This window comes from Macrobrachium rosenbergii, chromosome 21 (genome assembly GCF_040412425.1).
Source record: "Macrobrachium rosenbergii isolate ZJJX-2024 chromosome 21, ASM4041242v1, whole genome shotgun sequence".
Taxonomy (NCBI): Eukaryota; Metazoa; Arthropoda; class Malacostraca; order Decapoda; family Palaemonidae; genus Macrobrachium; species Macrobrachium rosenbergii.
Genome location: NC_089761.1, coordinates 34,527,150 through 34,550,848, shown reverse-complemented (window position 1 = coordinate 34,550,848; position 23,699 = coordinate 34,527,150). Strand labels below are relative to the sequence as shown.

The following is a 23,699-nucleotide window of genomic DNA, read 5'->3' as shown; positions in this document are numbered from 1 at the left end:
GAGAGAGAGAGAGAGAGAGAGAGAGAGAGAGAGAGAGAGAGAGAGATTCAAGCAGTTTCATTTTAATAGAGCGTTCTTCTTTCAAGCCTCCATTGTCAGAGAGAGAGAGAGAGAGAGAGAGAGAGAGAGAGAGAGAGAGAGAGAGAGAGAGAGAGAGAGAGAGAGTCTATGATAAAAGTTCGGTTGTAACCACGTTTGCAATCTAATCTCTTGCTGTTATTCAAGCTGGGAGGAATGACAAGAGGGAAAAAGAGACAAATAATTTTTCATCTTCAAGATTTGTGCGGTTTTCAAGAAATAGATTTATCTTTCTCTCACTGTGCACAAAGAAGGCGCTTTATTTTTTGGATATTTTCGAGTTTTGCTTGTATTTTTAATTTTGACTTTAATTCTATGCAAAGAGTGAAATGTGTACAAATTCAAAAGGTCTTCATTAATAATAATAATAATAATAATAATAATAATAATAATAATAATAATAATAATAATAATAATAATCATTGCCAACCACAACAGAATTGGCTGATTTATTACCATCGTTTTTGCGCCACGATGACTGACAAAACAAAACGAAAGACGGAGGAGAACCATTTGAAATAGTAAGAATGTCTGGAATAGTGAGAATATTTGAAATAGCAAGAATATCTGAGAGTAAGAATGTTATGGAATTACAAGAATATCTGAAACAGCAAGAAAATGTGAAATAGTAAGAATATTTGACACAACAAGAATGTTTTTGCACTAGTAAGAATACTGGAAAGAGCAAGAATACCTAAACAATTAGATTATCTGAAAAATTAAGAATATTTGATATAGCAAGAACGAAAGAGGGACAGAGATGTCTGCCCATTCACAAAGAGGGATTCTCTCTTTTTCTCAATATCTCTTTCTCTCTTTATATTACTCTCTCTCTCTCTCTGCATATATATATATATATATATATATATATATATATATATATATATATATATATATATATATATATATATATATATACATCCTTCTCTATCTCTCTGCGTCACTGTCGCCTAGTTTAATCTATTTTTCTCCGAGTAGCCGTAGTTCGCCCGTAGGACCCGTAGGTGAAGAGAGGTTCCTCCGGGGTCGAGGGCGCCTTCTTCCTGACGGGCTTCGTGTTCCCGGAGCACTTGATGATGAACTTCACCTCGCTGCTGAGCTCGTCGCAGAAGGAGGCCTGCTCGGGGAGACACAGCGGCGGTCAGGGGAGTAGGAATTTTGGATGGTCCACTAATGAAAAGGGTGGGTTTTGAGTTACAAAGAATTAATTAAATAAATATATATATATATATATATATATATATATATATATATATATATATATATATATATATAATAGTAGTAGTATTATACAGGAAGGATTTGTCTTTGAAACGGCTCCTGTGTACAAATAAATATGTTAGTAGTAGCAGTAGTAGTAGTAGTAGTAGTAAAGAGGAGGGATTTACCTCTGGAAAGGCTCCTCCTCCTGTAATAGTAGTAGTAGTAGTAATAGTTATAAGGAAGTACATTCCTTTAGAACGGCTCCTCCTCCTTTCATAATAGTAGTGGTAAGGGGTAGGGATTTGGCTTTGAAACAGCACCTCCTCCTTTCATAGTAGTAGTAGTGTTAAGGAAGAGGGATTTGCCATTGAAATGGCTCTTTCTGTACACTTTTTGGGCCAATGTTTAAGGGAGAGATTCTCATATACATATTTAACCTTAGAATGTAAAATGGTTAAAGATAATAATCTATCTATAGTTGTTAATGTTCAAAGAGATTTTATTTACATGCAGCTCTTGTGGTGCATAAGTTATGGCTTAAAAAGGTGGCGAGAATATTTGATAAATAGTTAAATTTGCTGATATAAAGACGTGTTAAAGAATACTTGATAACTTAAAAATGAAATAACTAACATGCAACAATATTTTGTTATTATAAATCTATAATAACAAAATAGCTTTACTGTTGCCAATATCTATATTTTAAATGTATTATGAAGTAACTTTCTATTAGACTATCTCATTTTATCAGCAGTGACATGTATGTTTGGGAAATATTAATGAGGGTATTAGTCAACAAAATATTATATAAATATCTTAATGAAATAGACAAAGTAAACAAGTAATTCAGAAATACATTAATAATAATAATAATAATAATAATAATAATAATAATAATAATAATAATAATAATAATAATAATAATAAGAATAATAATTTCATTAAAAATCAGCAATGCAACACTACAATGAATGAATAAGACACAAGACAAAGTGAACAGAAGACAAAAGTAAAGAGAAGACAAATGTAATAGAAAGAAAAATGTGGACAGAGGACAAGGGTGGACATAAGACAAAGGTTAACTGAAAGACACAGGTGATAAAAGGCAAAGGTGGACAGAAAGACAAGCATAGAGAGACAAAGGTGGACAAAGACAAATATATATAGCAAGACAAAGGTAGACAGAAGACAAAAGTGAATAGGGAAACAATTATAGAGAGACAAAGGTGGACAGAAAGACTAACAAGAAAAAGGTGGACAGAAGACAAAAGTGAACAGAAAGACAAATATAGCAAGACAAAGGTAGACAAAAGACAAAGTTGGACAGAAAGAAAGCATAAGGAGACAAAGGTGGACAGAAAGACAAATATAGAAAGGCAAAAGTGGACAGAAAGACAAGCATAGAGACAGAAAGGTGGACAGAAAGACAAGCGCAGAGAGACAAAGATGGACAGATAGACAAATATAGCAAGACAAAGGTGGACAGAAGACATAAGTGAATAGAAAGACAAATATAGAGAAACAAAAGTGGAGAGAAGACAAGGGGGAATAGAAAGACAGGGGTAGACAGAAAACAAAGGTGAACAGAAGACGAAGGTTAATAGATTAACAGAATGGCAAAGTTGAACAGAAAGAGGCAAAGGTGAATAGAAGACAAAGGCAGATAGGAAAAAAGTTGAACAGAAAACAAAGGAAGATAGAAAAAAAAGCTGAGGCAGATAGAAAAAAAAGCTGAATAGAGAGAGACCCATAGGTGGATAAGACACTGAAATGAATAGAAGACAGAGGCAAACAGAAGAAAGAGGTGAACAGAAAGACAAGGTAAACAGAGAGAAAAAGCCGATTAGGAAAAGCCAAAGGTGACCAGAAAGACAAAGGTGAACAAGACAAGGAATCAGGTTCACCTGGAGGGGTACAAAAGTCTGAGAGAGACAAGCTCTATGCCAACCTCTGAGACTTCCTCAGAGGAATGATGACAGGAGCAAGGGTGCAAATCTACCAACACAAATTAACCCCGAATAGGATACTCACGTTCTCGTCCGTGGCGAGCTCTCGGGCGTTCCACAGGAACTCACAGATCGCCATGAAGGATGCTATCACCATCCCGCCTATGAGGACCACGAACACGCCACCCACGTGGGCCAGTCCCAGCTCTGCCGCCCCGCTGGACTTGGCTGAGGACGCCTCTCGCTGTGTAGCCATGGCACAAGAGGGAGAGAAAACACGGGTGGGACTGTTAGAATCAGGGTAGGAAACCGTTCATTGCAGCAGCTTTAGGGGGAGGGGGTCACGAGGAAAGCAGCTGGGGGCTGTAGAAAAACTGACACTTATTGCATTAGGGACTTGCATAAAGATGCTCTCAGAAGGAGGAGAAGTTATACAGAAGCTTTTTTCAGAAAACAGGAATCTTGCAGAAGCTACTTAGAAAAAGAAGAGATTCACAGAAACTGCCCAGAGGAAAAGAATCTTAAAGAAGCTATACAGGAAGATGTTTCACAGAAGCTATGTATGAAAAAAAGTTTCACAGAAGCTATTTAGAAAGAAAAGACATTTCACAGAAGGTATTTGGAAAATTAACAGTTTATCACAAGCTATTCTAAAGAAAAGTAAGTTTCACAGAAGCTATTCAGAAGAGCAAGAGTTTATCAGAAGCTATTAGAAAAAGCAAGGGTTACTAGAAGCTATCAAAAAAAGCTAGGGTTTGTCAGAAGCTATTCAGAAAAGGAAGTTTCACAGAAGCTATTGAAAAAAGGAGCAAGAGTTTATCAGAGCCTACTCAATAAAGTACGAGTTTCACAGAAGCTATTAAAAATATTAAGAGTTTATAGAAAGCTATTCAAAAAAGCTAGAGTTTATCAGAAGCTATTCAGTAAAGTAAGTTTCACAGAAGCTATTAAAAAAAAGCAAGGGTTTACCAGAAGCTATTCAAAACTCTACAGTTTATCAGATGCTAGTTAGAAAAGTAAGATTCACAGAAGCTATAAAAAATAGCAAGAGTTTATCAGAAGCTATTCAAAAAAGCTAGAGTTTATCAGATGCTATTCAGAAAAAGTAAGTTTCACAGAAGCTATTAAAAAAAGCAAGAGTTTATTAGAAGTTATTCAAAAAAGCTAGAGTTTATCAGATGATAGTCAGAAAAGTAAGTTTCACTGAAACTATCAAAAAAAGCAAGAGTTTTCAGAAGCTATTCAGAAAAGTAAAAGTTTATCAGAAGCTATTCAGAAAAGCAAGAGTTTGTAAGAGGCTATTCAGAAAAGAAAGAGGTTATAGGAAGCTATTAAAATAAGCAAGAATTATCAGAAGCTATTCAGTAAAGTAAGTATATCACAGAAGCTATTTAGTAAAGTAAGTGTTTCACAGTAGCTATTCAGAAAATTAAGAGTTTATAGGAAGCTGTTCAGTAAAGTAAGAGTTTCACAGAGCTATTCAGAAAAGCTAGAGTTTATCAGAAGCTATTCAGAAAAGTAAGTTTCACAGAAGCTGTTCAGAAAAGCTAGAGTTTATCAAAAGCTATTCAGAAAAGGGAGTAGTTTCTTTCAGAAGCTGCATCCAGTTAGTACACAGAGTAATCTTAACCTACACATGGGATCATTCTCAATGGTTGGCTGTAAGGGCAATGTTCCAGTGCAATGGAAGCAATTGTAAAACAAACTTATTAAGTAGACAAGGTGAAAGTTATTGTTCACTAGGCTGGAAACATTGCCTTTGGAGAGAAGTATATTGATGCAGGTTTGCACAAGGCATGTGCAGCAATCTCTAGCTTTTATGTATCAAGATTTTGTCACGATATTTTGTTAAAAGAGGTTTACAAAGAGTATTCATCACAACTGTCTTAGGGATAAAAATTATCATTTTTAATGCCTCAAAAGGCTCCAAGAGTCTGGTAAGTGAGAAGCATGCAAGTATCAGTGCTAGACACGAACAATCATAATATTAATTACCTCATCTGAAACTGGTCACCAAGCTGCATCACACAGAAGGGTAATAATGTTTGGGGCATTTGGGTAAGAAACCTGACTCGACTACAATCAAAAGAGCAACCTTCAAGTAACTGAAAGACTATGTGAGATAACAAAGGTATCATCTTTGAGATTTGTTCAGGAAGGCTATAAGATGGAAGTTCAGTATGAGCAACTCTGGGAGAGTCAGCAGACTCATGAGGCCGAAAAGGGTGCAGGCATGGTGGGATGTATGGTGCAGGAGAAAGGTATGAAGTTGGAAGCAGGCGGGGAAAGAATAGTAGAACATTTGGAGAAAACATTCGTATACTTCAGTTCGAAGCTTTATTACATCCAGACAGGAATCACTTGCGTCAGCTACTCTCCACAGACTTCATCTAACTTCTTCAGTACATCATAGGTGACAGGAGGAACATGGAAAAGCTAATATCCCCAAAGGTCTACTGTATGTCAAAATCATCAGAATTGTTCTGGTCTTGTTATCTCGTCCAATTTTATCCCTTTACTGTGCTGTCAGTAGAATATGTGGCTTTGGAAGCAGTTTTGAGAAAAATCCTAATCTGAAACATGCCTCAAGGGTGGTAAGTCCTGCAATATGAAGGCCTGGAGTACACAGTTTCTCAAGCAGTACCAGTTCATGTAGAATGAAAAGACCCTGCATACAGTGAGCATTAAATCTCTCACAATTGTGAGGAATAAAGGACCTCTGGAACTGAAAAATTCAACAATGAGGCAATTTACTGCATATTGGCTTTGCTGTTCAGCAAATCTGGTAGCTCTCGGCAGGGAAAGAGGATCAGAGGTCATTACAATAGCAAAATTTCTCTGCTAAAATACGTTTTAAGAAAAATTGACAAACAAGAGACCACCTGTCAGTGGTCCAAGGCATAACTGCTAGTGTAAGGAAACAGAAACCTACCACCACGCATCACTCTATCTAAATAAGATATCTCGCAGAAGCAGATATCCACACCAGAGAACAATATTCCAGTAAAGGAAGGACAAATGATGCAAAACAGGTTGCACTGATTTTATAATTTTGGAGTAATGCAGACCCTTTCTCAGGACCAGGTTATGAGCCGTGAACAACTGTCACTCTGTATTGATCTCCTCAGTGAAACTGTGAGCAAAGCTATCAGAATTTGTAATTACACTTACCAGTCCTGACTGGGGACCACAAGCAACTCTCGTCTTGGTACAGTCTCTTGTAAACAACTGTACAGGACAATCTAGCTTTGATATTCACCTTACCAGCCCACTTTAGGAACCACAGATAGGTTTAATTCTGTCACAGTCTTTGGAAAACATCTGTATTCAGGACATTCCAGTTTTTGTAAAAGACTTACCAGCCAAGTTCAAGTAGCACATCCTTTTCTGTTGGCCCAGTCATTAGAGAACAACTGTCCCTACGATAATCCAAGTTTAGTGTTAGGCCTGCCAGTCCAGTTTAGGATCTACCACCATGGTTCATATTCATAGAATCACTTGGAAAAAAATGTACACCAGAAACTCAAGTTTTGCAAACTGACTTACCACCCAAGTGGCTGTTTTGGTCTCAACAATATGAAAACTTGTCTCCAACCATATCCTCTAGTTCACTAGCAATGATACTCAAATTGATATTCTAACAGATTAAGATTACAAATAAAGACTGCAATAGAAAAAAAGGAACCTGTTATTTTGTAAAACAATCAGTCATACCACTGGTAATCAAAGGGATGGATTAGATGCAAAACATATATACTTGGTAAATACCAAACTCAACTGAACCCACTTCATTAAATAATTTTCTCTTAGAATAAAAGCTATTCCCACTCTTGGCAAGATCATGCACTTAATGATACTTGCACTATGACTGTGTTAGTAAGCTCGAATGATGCAAATGTCATGCGATGTTACACTCCAAACTTTCAGTTATGAGTTGTACATCACAAAATCAGGTGAAATCAAGTAGGATACAGGCTTTTTATTGCTTGAAGGATGGAGGATAGGAATGCTCTGCGCTCCACAGCTTTCTGAACAGTGTAGCTCAAACATGCTGACTCAGCTGACTGGACAGAGTTGCTCATATGTCTCTCATCATTGTTGGAACAAAGGCAGGCTTGCAAAGTTTGGTTTCCCTCAAGTAGTTCTCAATGTTGTTCTTAATGGCCTTGAGGGATGTCTTGGAGGGGTTAAGATGTGATGTGATAGACAATGGGGAAAGTTATTCATTGTGCAGCTGGGTGATGTCATTCAGCAGAGGTGTCTCATGAGTGAGTAACTCCTTCATACTCAATTTTACGAAAAAGAATTGAGCGAAATGCACTTCAAGTCATGATGTGATTGGTGTGGCGTGAGTAGTTGGGCTGCTCAAATCATGTGGACGAAATTATTTTATCTGAGGTGACAAAATTAAAAGGAAAAAAAGGCAAAGGTTAGTATTGCAGGAATATGCAGGGGGAACTCAATGAAGATCATAAGAGACAGGACTGGACATTGCCTACCGTCAGCTAAAAGCAAATCAAAAGACTTGGGAAAGAGAAGGCCAAGGGGCGGCAGAGCATTTTAATCATTGGCTGGGATGGCAGGGTTGGCCTTTCCAACGGCTCCCTATTGTTTATATTCCTCCCACAAGTCTTCAATGTGGGGACTCCTGAAGGTGATCAACTACTCCTCACACAGAGATCTTCTACGTGGCAAAGGATTCTTTCTTTCTCCCTCTTCCTATTCCTCTCTTTCTCTCTGTCTCTAGTTTTTAATCAGTTCCAGCGCCTCTTCATGGATAAGACTTCTAATATTCACAAAGCATCAGCTAAGTCTTGTTTTGGTTTGTTACACTGAACTTGGGTTCTGCTACAAGGCAAAGACACTGCTTTAAATCACTTCACTGTATTTCTGTTTTTTGTTTGTTTATAAGAAGGGAAAAGGAGTTCACTTGATGGCAAATTAAAGTTTGAAAGAAGGTCCCACTTCCGTAGCGAAATATACATGATTTGCTACAACTTGTTGAGTTAGTGTGATCAAAAAGAAAACAGATAACTATCACAATCACAGCGACTACAGTACAGTGCGATTTGATGCGTGCAAGCTGGCTGCAGTGTTGAAAGCAGAATAATTTAAATTCAGTTCTTTTATTGTACTTTTACTGATAAGAGAGAAACACAAAAGTATTTTTTTTTTTATTTCATGAGATATCAGATTTATGAGGGACACCCAAGGTTGTCTCATAAACATGTGGTTACTTGATTTCAATCTAACAGCCAACTAGCAGACTCAGGACAGGGTGCAGATATTCCACAGCACCTTCCTATGTCAGTATTCACACTTAATCTACCATCACTACACTGGAGAAACCACAGGCCTTAAATAATACGAGTTTTCACTGGATATACATAGACTTATGTTATAGGTGAAACTTCTTAATTTTCCAAAGAAAAGTTTTTCATGAATATTCTGTATCCCCACCCTCTCTCTCTCTCTCTCTCTCTCTCTCTCTCTCTCTCTCTCTCTCTCTCTCTCTCTCTCTCTCTCTCTCTCTCTCTCTCTCTCTCTCTCTCTCTCTCTCTCTCTATGTTCATATTATATTTTTAGTGGGCTGTAGAGTCTACAGTTCCAAATATCAAATGTACGAAATTAACCCTTTGCCACCCTTTCAACAACATAAATACATTATTACCACGCGAGATAGAGATTTCTGTTGAGACAACCCACAAAAAATTCTCTTTATCTCACAAACACACAAACACACACACACACATATACACACAGTCACTAACTGGACACTGTCCTATGGAAGTCATCTTGACTATCCTTTTTATGGTTACAAAGCTTACATTGCCTTAGCTATTCGGACATCATTGCTGGCAGTTCTTGTTCTTATTACTGAGATGTATACCACATTAGGTATGTTGGCAGTCCCTATTTCTAAGAGCATAACTCAGACCTAAGTTGGTATTTCATGATACTGACAGCATAAACATCCTACCGAGGGCTCGCTCATTTACACAACTGTCATTAACTCTACTGTATATTCTTATTCTAACACTATATTCCTCTGCATACTATTATATATATATATATATATATATATATATATATATATATATATATATATATATATATATATATATATATATATATAAAACTTCAAAGGAAGGCAGAAGGTGACTTACCTAACTTCCCAAAATAAAACCAAAAATGGTTAAAAAGTCCACTCATTTTCAGGTGGCTAATGCTGGTTTGGAAACCATTCTGGAGCAGCTGATGAAGGCTTCTCAAGCATACTTTTGGCGGCTCTCTGCCATGGCAGGAGAGCATCAGCCTTACCTTCCACTACAGCAGCTCATTTGACCATGTGCGGACAAGGGTTCTCCATAAAAAGGCAATGGTGTACTCACTTGATGAGCTACCAGCTGAGGACAGCAACGAAGATGGACTTGAAGCCTGCCTTGGCATACCCATCTCTTCACTGACTCTAAAAACAAGCCTGCCTTGACATACCCATCTCTTCAATGCCTCTAAACACGGGAACACTGAATAACTAGAGCATAGTTGAAGTGCCCTTTGACATACAGAGCTATTCACTAACATGTGGCTCTAAATTCAGGACCACCAAACAGCTGTCTTGATATACCCATCTATTCATTAACCTATCTAGTAACCATCTCACGATTAGGCCATATCCTCCCTACCCACTTAATCAGTGTACGGCTAGATTGTACTCCAAGCACTTCTTGATGTCAATACTTATTTAGCAGCCAATCTATATTACCTTGTACTTGTAGCTTATCTTGATGTCATCACTAATAAAGTGGCCAGTCTAAACAACTAGCTCATGTTTACATGTTTCTGACCTAATTTGACCTACCCATCTATTCACTGACCTCTGATTCCTAACTAACAATTACCAGTCTCAGTCAATTCAATTAAATCAGCTTTTCTGTGAGTTAGTTCTGTCCTGGAAGGACAAGTCTTCAAAAAGAAAATTCCTGAAGAATTTGAATCACCAGCAGAAAATGCCTCAAATTTCAAGAGAGAATCCTGTTTTCTCTTAACTTCATCTTACACGCCGGTATCAACAGAACTTCAGTGTAAATGGTACAGGACAATATCTTTCCTTGATTTAAAGATAGCTCACTTAATTGTCTTCTCTCTATCATGAACAAGGAAGCACAGCCACCTGATCTTTACAGAAGACAGGTTCAACGAAACGAACATTCTGAGATGGCAGAAACAGCCTGCTTAAGCGATACAGCAGGACAAACAGCTTCTCTTAGCCTAGTCTTACGTGACGGCTTCCAGACACCTTAACATCAGGATATGAACCTGATGCACACTGAAACTACACTTCAAGGTGACATTCCCATGCGGTTTCCAACCTTACACCTTAACATCTGGATATGACCTTGATGCTCACTGAACCTACACTTCACGGTGACATTCCCTTGTGTTGTCCAACCTTACGCTTAAGTCTGGAGAAGGAGGAAACTCCCAGGGTACTTTCCAAAGAGAAGACCGTACTTACCACACAGCGGCCTCCACCTTTCCGTTCTTTCCACCATCTTGTTTTCAGAATATGTAATTCACCATCTTCTTTAAGCTTCAAAATGGCGGAGCTGATCGGACCAGTGTAGGGCGATCCTAGTGGTTAAAATATGATGTAATTTCGTTCTTTCCAATGGACGCAGTGCATAAAGTTATCTCTTAAGTAATTAAACACATAAGATTCTTAAAAGCTAATGTCTATACAGAGACAAATGGTAAATAGTGTGTAAAGAAATTCAGAAAATATTTGAATAATAAATTTTCCTGTAAGAAAAAACAGTGGGAATTAATACACAAGAATATTGATTCAGTGGATATTGTCAGGTGTATGCTTCTCTCCTGAAAGGGAAAGTATGAATACCTTTCATGCAGATATACAATTCTAAAACAAATATCACAGAACTAACTTATTACTAGACACATATATATGTCTAGTAATATGAGGATATTATTTCTCTGCAGACGAAAAAAATGAAGTTCTACATTCGAGATTATCAGGTTTTTATTACATTCTCTCCCAATTCTTTTCCTAAAAGTGATTAAAAACTAGGCACTGATTAATAATTTATATATATATATATATATATATATATATATATATATATATATATATATATATATATATATATATATATATATATATATATATACACACACACAAATACATAAACTTTACAATATAAAGTATAAAACAAAGTCATGCTGAAAAAAAATATGAAATATGTACAATATTATCAATTAAGTAGGGAATACAAAATATCTGGAAATTCATTAAAGTACTATTTCTGTGTGGAATGACAACTGGAAATTGGCCTCGTTCTGTAACGTGAAATCAAAGACTCCAGGAAGGTACTGCCTTTAAATTCCCCCGCCCCTCTTCCCCCGTAAATACCCGCAACCCCCCTCCCCACCCCCTCCTATCATATCAAAATGAGTAAATCTGGAAGGCGGACGATGACTTTCTGTACAAGAAAGTCCAGTAAGTTTGAAATTCAAATAGCAGAGTTCTTTAAGAAAACTTGATCTTCTTGAAATTCAGCTCCAAGATAAAGCACAGTCTTGTAATCAAGTCTGTTTTGGAAATCATTTGTAAGCCTCAAGTTCTAGAGTCAGATCTTTCAAGGTTCATCTGACATCAAAATGGAAGCTACGGGGTTTACACAGAATCTTTTAAACATTGTGGAACATCTTTTGGAAGCCTTTTAACTTCCAGCGCTAGATCCCTGGAATTCATCCGCGAAGATTTGGAAAACATTTTGGAAGCCTTTTAACCTCCAGCGTTAGATCCCTGGAATTCACCTGCGAGATTCTGAAAACCTTTTGGAAGCCTTTTCACTTCCAGCACTAGGTCCCAAGAATTCAATTCATCCACGAGGTTCTGGACCACCCATTGACAGCCTTTTAACTTCCAGCACTAGATCCCTGGAATTTACCCACGAGGTTCTGGAAAACTTTTTTGGAATCCTTTTAATTTCCAGCCCTTGATCCCTAAAATTCACCCACAACGTTCTGGAAAACCTTGTGAAAGCCTTATAACTTCCAGAACTAGATCCCTGAAATTCACCTGCAACGCTCTGGAAAACCTTTTGGAAACCTTTTTAGCTTCCAGCACTACATCCCTAAAATTCACCCGCAACATTCTGGAAAATCTTTTGGAAGCCTTTTAGCTTCCAACCCTAGACACACAAAGTTCAAAAGCAACGTTCTGGAAAATCTTTTGGAAGCCTTTTAGCTTCCAGCACTAGATCCCTGGAATTCGCCCGCGAGTCCCAAATCGTTTGGAAGCCTTTTAGCTTCCAGCACTAGATCCCTGGAATTCGCCCGCGAGTCTCCCGACCCGAGAGATATTCAAGTGACCCCTCACTCACCTGGAGGCAAGGCGATGCCGTAGCTCTTGGAATCGAGAAGACCACCGATCTGGGTCAGGTCACACTTGCGCTCGACCACGTACTCGATGGTGGAGGACTCCATCAGGAAAGCGTACATGCCATTGGACTTGGAGACCCTCTCGACGCCCGCCTCGTTGCTCTCGGTGAAGACCGAGGGGCGGGCGTTGCTCATCGCAGCCCACATCCTCTGGTAGGTGGGGATGTTGCTGTCTCTGTGGGCGGGAAAGAGGAATTCAGAGGTTGTGTGATCTATGGAGAGAGGGAGAAAGGTATTTGCGTCTGGGGAGGAAAAGGTGGTTTAATTTAGGGAGGAAAAGTAATTTAAGGAGAAAAAAAGTCATTTCGGGATTAAAAGAAGTAATTTAAGGAGAAAAAGAAGTAATTTAGGGAGTAAAAGAAGTAATTTAAGGAGAAAAGGAAGTAATTGAAGGGGAAAAATAAGTAATTTAGGGGGTAAAAGAAGTAATTTAAGGAGAAAAAGAAGTAATTGAAGGGGAAAAAAGAAGTAATTTAAGGAGAAAAAGAAGTAATTAAGGAGAAAAAGAAGTAATTTAAGGAGAAAAAGAAGTGGTGACTCAGATGGAGCATGTGATTTAGGGAGGTAAAGATAATTTAAGGAGAAAAAGAAGTAATGATTCGGATAGAGTTTGTAATTTAGGGAGAAAAAACTGTAAATTAGGGAGAAAAAGGTTTATTTAATTTAGGGAGAAAAGATGCAATTTACAGAGAAAGAGAAGCTGTATATAATTTAGGGAGAAAAGATGTAATTTAGGGAGAAAAGATGTAATTTAGGGAGAAAAGATGTAATTTAGGGAGAAAAAATGTAATTTGGGGAGAAAAAATGTAATATAGGTGAGAAAAGGGTTAGGGGAGAAAAGGATGTAATTATGGGATTTAAAAAATATGTAATTTAGGGGAGAAAATATGTAATTTAGGGGAGAAAAAGATGTAATTGAGGGGAGGAAAAGATGTAATTTAGGGAGGAAAAAACTGCAATTCGTGGAGTAAAGGAAGCTGAAATTTAGAGATAAAAATATGCTGCAATTCAGGGAGCAAAAGGAACTGTAATACAGGGAAAAACTACAGTTTTAATTTAGGGAGAAAAATAAGCACTGATTTAGGGACTAAAAGAAGTTATAATTTAAAAAAATAAAAAGAAGTTTGACTTCAGGGAAGCAAGAGCAGAGACAAGGGTCACTGAGCAAGTGGATCTCAGAACGAAAGATTAAAATTCTAGATACTTAAACAAAGTACATCAGATTTCAACATAACAAGAGTGAAATAAAGGAATATCACGTTAAGTCAAATTTTGCGAGTTTTTATTCGAATATTTGAAAAAAAGAAAGGATTATTTTATCCGTCTTAAGATATAGTAACTTTGTATTTAAGATTCATGACATTAAGATATAACAATTCTGTTTTTAAGATTCATGGCATAAACCTCTTGTAAGCAAAAATCATTTTTGCAGAAAGCAAAACCGAAAATAGGATAATTTTGTGTGGGGAAAAATAAGTAAGAAAATATAATTCTATGGTACAATGAACCAATATACACTTTCAATGGTCAATACGGAAACAAGTCGTTGGTAAAAGATAATTTTTGCCAGAAAATGTAAAACGGCAAATTATTTCTAACCAATGGAACTTGCCTGAGTTGCACGTTTCACGATCTTAATAAACATGAAAGTATTCTTTCATTTCTTACCAAATCAGGCGGTACGAAAAATCAGTCCATTTTTAATGAATTTTGTGTACAAATTTATGTAAAAATATAAAATTTGTCAAGTTTTTTGCTGGATAACAAACTTAGAGACAAAAAATTGCACGTTGCTGGGAAAAAACTGTCAGATTTTGACAGATAATACTGAAGTATAATCAATTCATTTTGTCTAAAAACAAATAAAAGTGAAAGACATGAAAATCCTCTGCATATTTTGATTGACATAATTAAACATCATAATTCAACTTGACCATTTTGTCTAAAGAAAAAAAATAAATAAAAGACATTTCAAATCGTGACAAAGTCATACAAATAAAAAATTTCAAAACTAGGCAAGAAAATTTTCAGCCATTGAACAGATCAATTAAACTTAAAAAAATCATAATTCATCACTGGAACAATGAAAATCAGAGAATTTTAAAAACACAAAAAACCCATCAAAAGGAAAAAAAATTATTTCTAGTTAATTGAATTTAAAATTTTGACCGACAAAATCAAACATTATAATTCATTACTGCACGAATATTTTCGCTCAAAAAAAATCCAAAGTCTAAAACTTCTGTTTCATTTATTTTTGGAAGACTTATAAACTCTGAGCCAAAACGAGAATTTCAGCCGTTGGAAAAACAAAACAGGAACTTCTTCAGCCGTTGGAACTGATCTGACAAACTTTGATGGCTCAAAAAATCAAACATTTTTTGCCACATTGGAACAACGGAAAGCAAGTAATCTCTTCTTAGTGCATGAGAAACCAACCAAGAGGGAAAGAGTGAAAAATTACGGTGGTTCCTAATAAAAAGAAAAAATTGGGACACAGAATCCCTGAGGGTCCTCGTGACGTCAGTGCCAGGCCGTGTCGGTCTGTTGTGTCAACGCATCAACTCCAGCCTCGGGAAACATCTTGAGAGCACCGTTACTTCGGAGAGAGAGAGAGAGAGAGAGAGAGACTGCCGTAGTTGTTGTTCTAAATTGAAAAACAGATGATTAGGACCAGTGGAAGGACGAGAAAAATGGAGAGAGAGAGAAAGAGAGAGCAGTTTTTATGGCAATTTAAAAACAAGAGTTAGCGAGAATCCAAGAGGTATCTAGCCCTACAGTAGGTTAGGTTAGGTTAGGTTAGAATGTATTTGTTACCATAGATATGAACTGACATACACGAAACCAAACTCTCTCGATAACAAGCAGATATACATAAAAAAAAACAGCCAAATAGGTATACCATTACGACAATTTCAAATCGACCACTGTCTAGCTTAGGTCAAGCTGGGTTAGGATGTAATCGTTAACAAAGATATGAAATGACGTAAAACAAAACAAAACTCTCTTGATGAAAAGCAGATATACATAAAAAAAAAATGGCCAAAATGGTATACTATTATGACAAATGTAGTATCAACCACTAGCTAGGTAAGGTTACATTGGGTTAGGATGTATTTGTTAACACAGATATGAAATGGTATATGCACAAAACCAAACTCTCTTGATGACAAGCACATACGAGTATACATGAAAAAATAGCCAAACTGGTATAATGTTACTACAAGTGTAAAAGCCAAGTTTGTATACTATTACGACAAGTGTCAAACAGCCAAAATGGTATACTATTACAACACGTGTCAAACATCCAAACTGGTATACTATTACAATAAGTGTCAAACATCCAAATTTTGGTAAACTATTACGACAAGTGTCAAACATACAAACTGGTATACTATTATGACAATTTTCAAACATCCATATCGGTATACTACTACAAGTGTCAAAGAGCCAAATTGGTATACTATTATGACATGTGTCAAACATGGTATACTATTACAACAAGTGTCAAGCAGCCACACTGGTATACTATTACAAGTGTCAAACAGCCAAACTGGTATAATGTTACGACACGTGTCAAGCAGCCAAACTGGTATACAATTACGACAAGTGTCATGCAGCCAAATTGGTATACTATTACGACAAGTGTCAAACATCCAAACTGATATACTATTATGACAAGTGTCAAACAGCCAAATTGGTGTACTATCACAACAAGTGTCAAATATCCAAACTGGTAAACTATTGCAACAAGTGCTAAACATCCAAACTGGTATACTGTTACGACAAGTGTTAAACAGCCAAATTAGCATACTGCTACAATAGTAAATCACCATAGCTGGCATACTGTTACAAGTTTAAAACTGCCAAATTGGTATACTGCTGCGACACTCACCGGAAGAAACTGTAGGTGGAGCCGTCCTTCTTACACCCGTACTTGATCTTGGTCTGTTTAGCCAGATCCTCTGCGCTTTCGATGGGGGAATCCATCCTCTCGACAGTCAAGAAAGCAGCCAGGTTGGCCGTGTAAGATGAGATCATGATCAGCGTGAAGAACCACCAGATTCCGGCCACGATGCGGGTGGAGACAGCCCTGGTTCAGCCACGCAGCGGGTTACCATCGGCGTCATGGACGTGTCGTACACAGCGTTGAGACGTGTCGTGTCATGTACAGCAGCCGTGGATTTCACAGGGGTTTTTGTAGGTAGGTTACCGTTGATGGGCATCATTTTGGGATAAAAGGGTAGTGAGGGCAGCGGGAACGTGTCGTAGACGTGTTGTGTTATGTTGCATAGCGTCGTGTCATGTAAGGTAGCCATGGTTTTCACAGGGATTTTGTAGTTTGGTCAAGGTTCATGTTTACCATTTTGGGGGAGAAGGGTAAAGATGAAAGCAGGAATAGGAGAGAGGGGGAGGACGGGGAGGGGGAATTGAAAAAATACATTAGTACGGAGCATAATTCAATCCCTCTTAACGTAATAATTTAATGAACTGACATTTCTTGAATTTAAGTGAATTAAATTTATGTCGGCAATCCAAATATATATGAAAGTAATTTTACAACAATAAATAGCCATTTCCATTTCCGATGACTATGAGATCAGGATAAGGGGCAAATGAATACTCTTGACCAAAAAAAAAATTAAAAAACTAAAAACAAAAGTAAAATGATAGCCAAATCATTCAAGGCAAATCGTGAGTCCAAACAAAATGAAAGAGAAATTAGGGAAAATGAAAATGAGAAAGAATATAAGAAATCAATCTGAGTATGTTTTCTTCCCAAACTCTAGAGAATACTGAAGGGTAATTGTTGGTGCTTAGGTGAATTAGAACTAGCCTGATTGCATGTGTGTGTCTAGTCTGTAAACCCTAAACACAATATATATATATATATATATATATATATATATATATATATATATATATATATATATATATATATATATATATATATATATATATATATTATATATATATATATATAATATGTATGCATGCATATAAATATATATGTATATATATTATATAATAAATAAATATATATTTATATTATATATATATATATATAATATGCCATTTTCACTTGTAAAGGATGGCATCAGAAAATATAAGATAATGTCAGTCACTTCCACATTCACTCTTGAACAGCTAAAGGAATATAAACCAACAACAAAGATCATCAGCATCATATCAGTAACTCTACACTGCACCACTCACCTTTCCCCTTGCACACAATCTGCACTTCACAATGTGTCATATTCTATCAGTGGTGAGATCCATTTGAAATATCCTAACCCTTCTTTTACATCAAAAGTGGAGCACCTGATGTTTGCAGATAATACTGTAAACTGGTAATGGTGAAGAAATGTAGATACATTGGTGAAAGTTATTGCATGTTAGAAAGTTGTTTCTTAAGGCCTAAGTTATGTATTCTGTGTTACTGTATTTGTTAATAACTCAATCAGGAGGTTGATGTTTGCAGATAGTACCGTTAACTGGTAACAGTGAAGAAAGGTAGCTAGATTGGCGAAAGCTTACATGTGAAGAAAGTTGAAGGCTAAGAGTCTGTGGAAGGAGATTATTGTTTCTTATATGGCCAAAGTTATATTCGGTGTGTCGATAATACTGTCGACTGGTAACAGTGAAGAAAGGTAGCTAGACTGGTGAAAGCGCTTAATTGTGAAGAGAGTTGAAAGTTAAGATTCTGAGGAAGGAGACCCGTATTAATATCACAATCAGGGTGTTGATGTTTGCAGATACTGCTGTCAACTGGCAACAGTGAAGAAAGGTAGCTAGATTGGTGAAAACTATTATATGTTTAGAAAGTTGAAGGCTAAGAGTCTGCGGAAGACGACAAGTGTTTCTTATGGCCAAAGTTATATTATGTGCTTCTGTTTCTGTCTTGTTAATAACTCAATCAAGTGGTTGATATTTTCAGATAATACTGTCAACTGGTAACAGTGAAGAAAGATAGATAGATTGGTGAAAGCTCTTGCATGTTTAGAAAGCTGAAAGAGTCTTTGGAAGAAGACAAGTGTTTCTTAAAGCCTAAGTCTGTCCTGTGTTACTGTCTCTGTTAATAACTCAATCAGGTGGTTGATAACACTGATACCAAGGACTGGTTACATACCTGCCAAAAATTGCCCAAAATTTCAATGTTGAAAAGAAAATTTAACAAAAATTCACTTTTCTGTGACGAGTTTGAAACTGACTGACCGCGTCCGATTGGTGAAAGATAAACAATTTAAGGTTGCATAAGTAAATCATTAGTTTCTTTAAATAACCAAATAAATTATTACCCAGTTTCGGTCATGGAATAAAATTAATTATATATATATATATATATATATATATATATATATATATATATATATATATATATATATATATATATATATATATATATATATATATATATAAATATATAATAATGTAAATATATATATATATATATATATATATATATATATATATATATATATATATATATATATAGAGAGAGAGAGAGAGAGAGAGAGAGAGAGAGAGAGAGAGAGAGAGAGAGAGAGAGAGAGAGATGAGCAGGTAATGTCAATGACCCAGACACCTGCTGTATATATAAACATATACATATATATAACATACATACATATATATATATATATATATATATATATACATACATATATACATATATATATATATATATATATATATATAGATATAGAGAGAGAGAGAGAGAGAGAGAGAGAGAGAGAGAGAGAGAAAGGTCCCTGAACCAGCCACTCTATATATACTCAATGAACGGGAATCGAATTTACGAAAACAAACCCCAATAAAAATTGCAAAAAATAATTCAACACGTGATTTTGGGAATTCCGGGCCACGCCGTGCCCCCTTATGGCGGAACGGGGGGCGGCTGGGGGGGGAGGTATTATACGTACAAGGAGTTCAAAGGTACGCCCAGGTACTCGGTGGTACGGGCATTTGCCACATGGGACGTTAGTGGGCCTCACGGGCATTACCGGGCCAGCGACGACGGAGCGAGTTCACGACGACGGCGTTCGGTCACTTCTGGGGTGTCTTGTTTTCCATTGCTTTTTGGAATTAAGTATACGTGTGTATGTATGTATGTATATACATACATACATATATATACATACATACATATATATATATATATATATATATATATATATATATATATATATATATATATACATATATATATATATATATATATATATATATATATATATATATATAAACATAAATTATCTTCTGTAACGAAGACTTGTTTATTGCTGTAAATAAATCGTCTTATTTCTCTATTTTCATATGTTATTATTTACAGTATTTTTACCAGAAATATTTATACGTCATTACAAATTATCATTAGGATTAACTGTCGCCACGTTTCACATTTCCGTACAGTGTATAATGATTCCATTTACAGTGAACAAGATATTATCATGGTACATTATACATTTACTTTTACTAAATAGTTTCTGCATCATCATCATCATTATTATTATTATTATTATTATTATTATTATTATTATTATTATTATTATTATTATTATTATTATTATTATTCAGGAGACCAACCCTATCCATACGGAAAAAGGTCGCAGAAGTTCAAGTAACTATGATAGCGAAGGTTCTCTGTTATATAACAACGTTTTATAACGGAAAGATTATGGTGAATTGAATATAGAATTATGAAAAAAGCCAAAGACTTGGACCTATGAGGCCATACAGGGCTGAAACGCAAACTGACAGTAAGAAGGTTTGAAAGGTGTAACAGGAGGAAAACTTCTCAGTTGCACAATGAATCAATAGTTAGGAGAGGGTGGAAAGTAAGACGGAAGAAAGAGAATATGAAAGGGGATACAGTAAAAGGAACGAAAGGGGTTGCAACTAGGGGCCGAAGGGATTCTGCGAAGAACCTTAGGTAATGCCTACAGTGCAACGCGTAAGGTGCACTGACAGCATTATACCTTCCTACGGGGGCTCAAGTGTTTATATTCGAATACGATTAAGGGTTTCATAAGATAATAAATAAGGGAATAAACATATAAATTAATTAATAAATATATAAATAGTCCTTCCTTGGTATCAGCATATCAGACTGCCATCTAACAACCCGTGTGCATTTTCCTGAGATGTAACCGAGTACCGGAACCTTTCCCTGAAAAAAGTGGGATGCCATATCTTATAAACTAACCATAGAATTTTCTTGAAAATAATCTCATTATGTTTCACACACCCAAATTACTATAAAAGTACCAGTCTAATTTAACCTAACCCAACCTAATCTAACCCAACCTAACCTAATCTGGCCTAACCTAACCCAACCTAATAGCAAGAAAACCAAGCCTGGGCTTAAAAACTATGGAATTTTCTTGAAAATAATCTCATTAACACACCCAAATTACTATAAAAGTACCAGTCTAATTTAACCTAACCCAACCTAATCTAACCCAACCTAATCTAACCTAACCTAACCTAACCTAACCTACGGGCATAGCAAGAAAACCAGGCCTGGTGCAATGCTAGCATACATCTCAGGAATTTGCAACCCATGTCCCTAAGATTTGTCTTTGCATGTTTCCTAAAGACATTAAATGGAAAATAATAAAAACAAATATTAGTGAGAGATATAAATGCATGTATCAAAGAGGGATAAACAGGAAAATACCAAATGACAACGGATAGAAAAATAAAAACGGGGGCGGGTGGGATAAAATTCACCAAAAAAATCATCTTGAATTCATAGTTATACAAGATATTATTCATCTTCCATCTTCATCGTAAACGTCACATTGAGTCAGATGCAAACGACGTACATAAAAGCACAAGTGCGCTGACGTCATCAGATGACAAAGTGAATTTGACTTCCAAAATAAGATACATCATACAGAACGGGTGTGTTTTTTACTTACCAGCTGCGGGGTTTAATGACAAACGTCGCATGCATCAACCAAAACACATAAAAACAAACATGCTGGTGGACTCTGCCATGCGATTAATTAGTATAGTACCTTCTCTCAAATGTAATCTACATTCTGTAATTCTTATTTCCTCGCTCTGTCAAATGAGAATAAATATATATATACATTTAGACAAACGTAAGTGAAACCCACAATGAGAAAAAAGTTCTAGTACTTCATCTCGAATCTTTGTGTCTTATTTCTTTTTTATTCTGCCAGACTTCACTCAGAATGTCAAAGTCAGCGAAATAGCCAGTGAAATCAGATTAGCGTTATGGCATATTTCCCCCAACGGTCAGAGTGCAGTGAAGAGAAATAATTTAGTATGCGGTGTTTTGACAGAAAACGGTGGCTATTTGAACCTAGAAAGAAAACGGGCGCGTGGTTACCTCCTGTGCTTTCAAAAGAAGACATTGAAACTACATTATCATAATTATTATTATTATGAAACTACAACTGCATGGCAAAGAAAATGATGAGTCGGTTTCTGCCCTAAGACTACAATGCTGTTAAAACTCTCTTTTATGGACCGAAAATGGTACAAGACAACTACCGATATGGATCATACACAGTCTACGAGCTGCAAGTGGCAAAAATCTATGAGACGAATAGAGAGACACCGTATATAGATGCATAGCTAGACAGACCATCTAGCCATAGATTGATAGATAGATGAATAGAAAGACTATATCTAGTAATAGATGGAAAATAAATAGACTACATCTAGCCAAATGGAATCTATTAGACTATGAAAGATGGTCCACATATAGAGAAGCAAGCTGACCGTACATGTAATAGACTCTAGAAGACAAAGAGAGACGCTAGATAAATAACAACAGAATCTAATGTAACAGGGAAAGAGAGACAGAAAGGAGAAGGAGTGAGAGAGAGAGAGAGAGAGAGAGTGAGAGAAAGACTGGAGAGAAAGCAAGAGAAGAAGAAACTGGACGTGTCTCATCCTGTTGCCTTACTTGGGCGCAATATCTGAACCCTGCTGCATGAGAGAGCCAATGGTGAACCAGAATGCATTACTCAGACTGATGGTGTTCTCGAGTTCATCTGGGTCCTCTATACAGGGGTGCGGGTTGTCCCACTCATTTGGCGCTATCCTGCAACATACCCATGCCCAGCAGGTCAATATTGGTGGGAGGGAGGTCATTCGGAGAGGGAAGAGCAGGGGTTAGTGGGGTTGTGGAGACAGAGAGAGATGTGAAACACTTTCTAAAAGTGAGAGAGATAGATTAAATAGGCAGAGAAAGCACTAAGGAGTACTGCCTCTAAAAATGGGATGGATAGATAGATAGATGGGGGATGAATAGATAGATACTTTAAAAATCTCCAGGGGGTGGCTTATAATTCTCAAAAGGAAAAACTCACGTCATATGAAAACAATCTTGGTCTGTTGCTGAATGTTATTTCTCTAAGTCAAGGTTTGCTCCCATGCACACATAAGATTTACAAGACTTGGGGCCTAGGTACTGTCGTAATGTTGAGCACAAGGGAAATAACAGGCACTAACATAAAACTGGGTGGGACATTCTTACCACAAATGGAAACTTCATACCTATCTAAGCTCTTTTAAACAAACTTAAAAGAGCTAGGGATACCACCAGGTGAAAATGAACAGAAAATTGCCTGTCAAGCCTACGTTACATGCATATATGGAGCCTCGTGTTCAAAGGTGCGGCGACAGTTTTGCGAGTAAGGCTCCATTTCTCTGGGCGTAAAGACAGTGCACAGAATTACCTATAATACTGACACAACTTTAGCTAAAGTTACCATTACTCAGCTATTCATGATGAATGACAGCTTTGAGACTTGGGTCAACTATAAGATTAAGGGGTACCAAATGTATTCTTTTTGAAATTATCAAAAAAATCTTTAAAAGGCAGAATGAACTGTCTCCCTCTCAGGGCTTACAGAGCTTCACCTCACCATTTTTGAAGTGGTATTTAAAATCTATGTTTAGGATGAAAGAACAGATGTAAGTTGTTATAAAGAAAAATGGGAACAGCAAGAGTGAAATGACGGTGAA

The 23,699-nt window shown here is 36.5% G+C and overlaps 1 protein-coding gene across 4 annotated transcripts in view; it reads right to left on the bottom strand.

The window, feature by feature from the left end:
- The window catches only part of LOC136849909 (glutamate receptor ionotropic, kainate 2-like), an 85,067-nt gene that overhangs the window by 10,966 nt on the left and 50,402 nt on the right, over window positions 1-23,699 (bottom strand). For 2 of the 4 annotated variants that reach the window (XM_067123427.1, XM_067123428.1), the window contains exons 15-17: window positions 16,588-16,785; window positions 12,635-12,867; window positions 10,747-10,862 (exon numbers count right to left, since the gene is read on the bottom strand). In XM_067123427.1, the coding sequence (XP_066979528.1) occupies window positions 10,747-10,862; window positions 12,635-12,867; window positions 16,588-16,785 (547 nt within the window). Of the gene's footprint in view, window positions 1-1,000; window positions 1,196-3,312; window positions 3,472-10,746; window positions 10,863-12,634; window positions 12,868-16,587; window positions 16,786-22,635; window positions 22,774-23,699 lie in introns of those variants that run through there. The other 2 variants (XM_067123425.1, XM_067123426.1) reach the window with 2 other exon arrangements.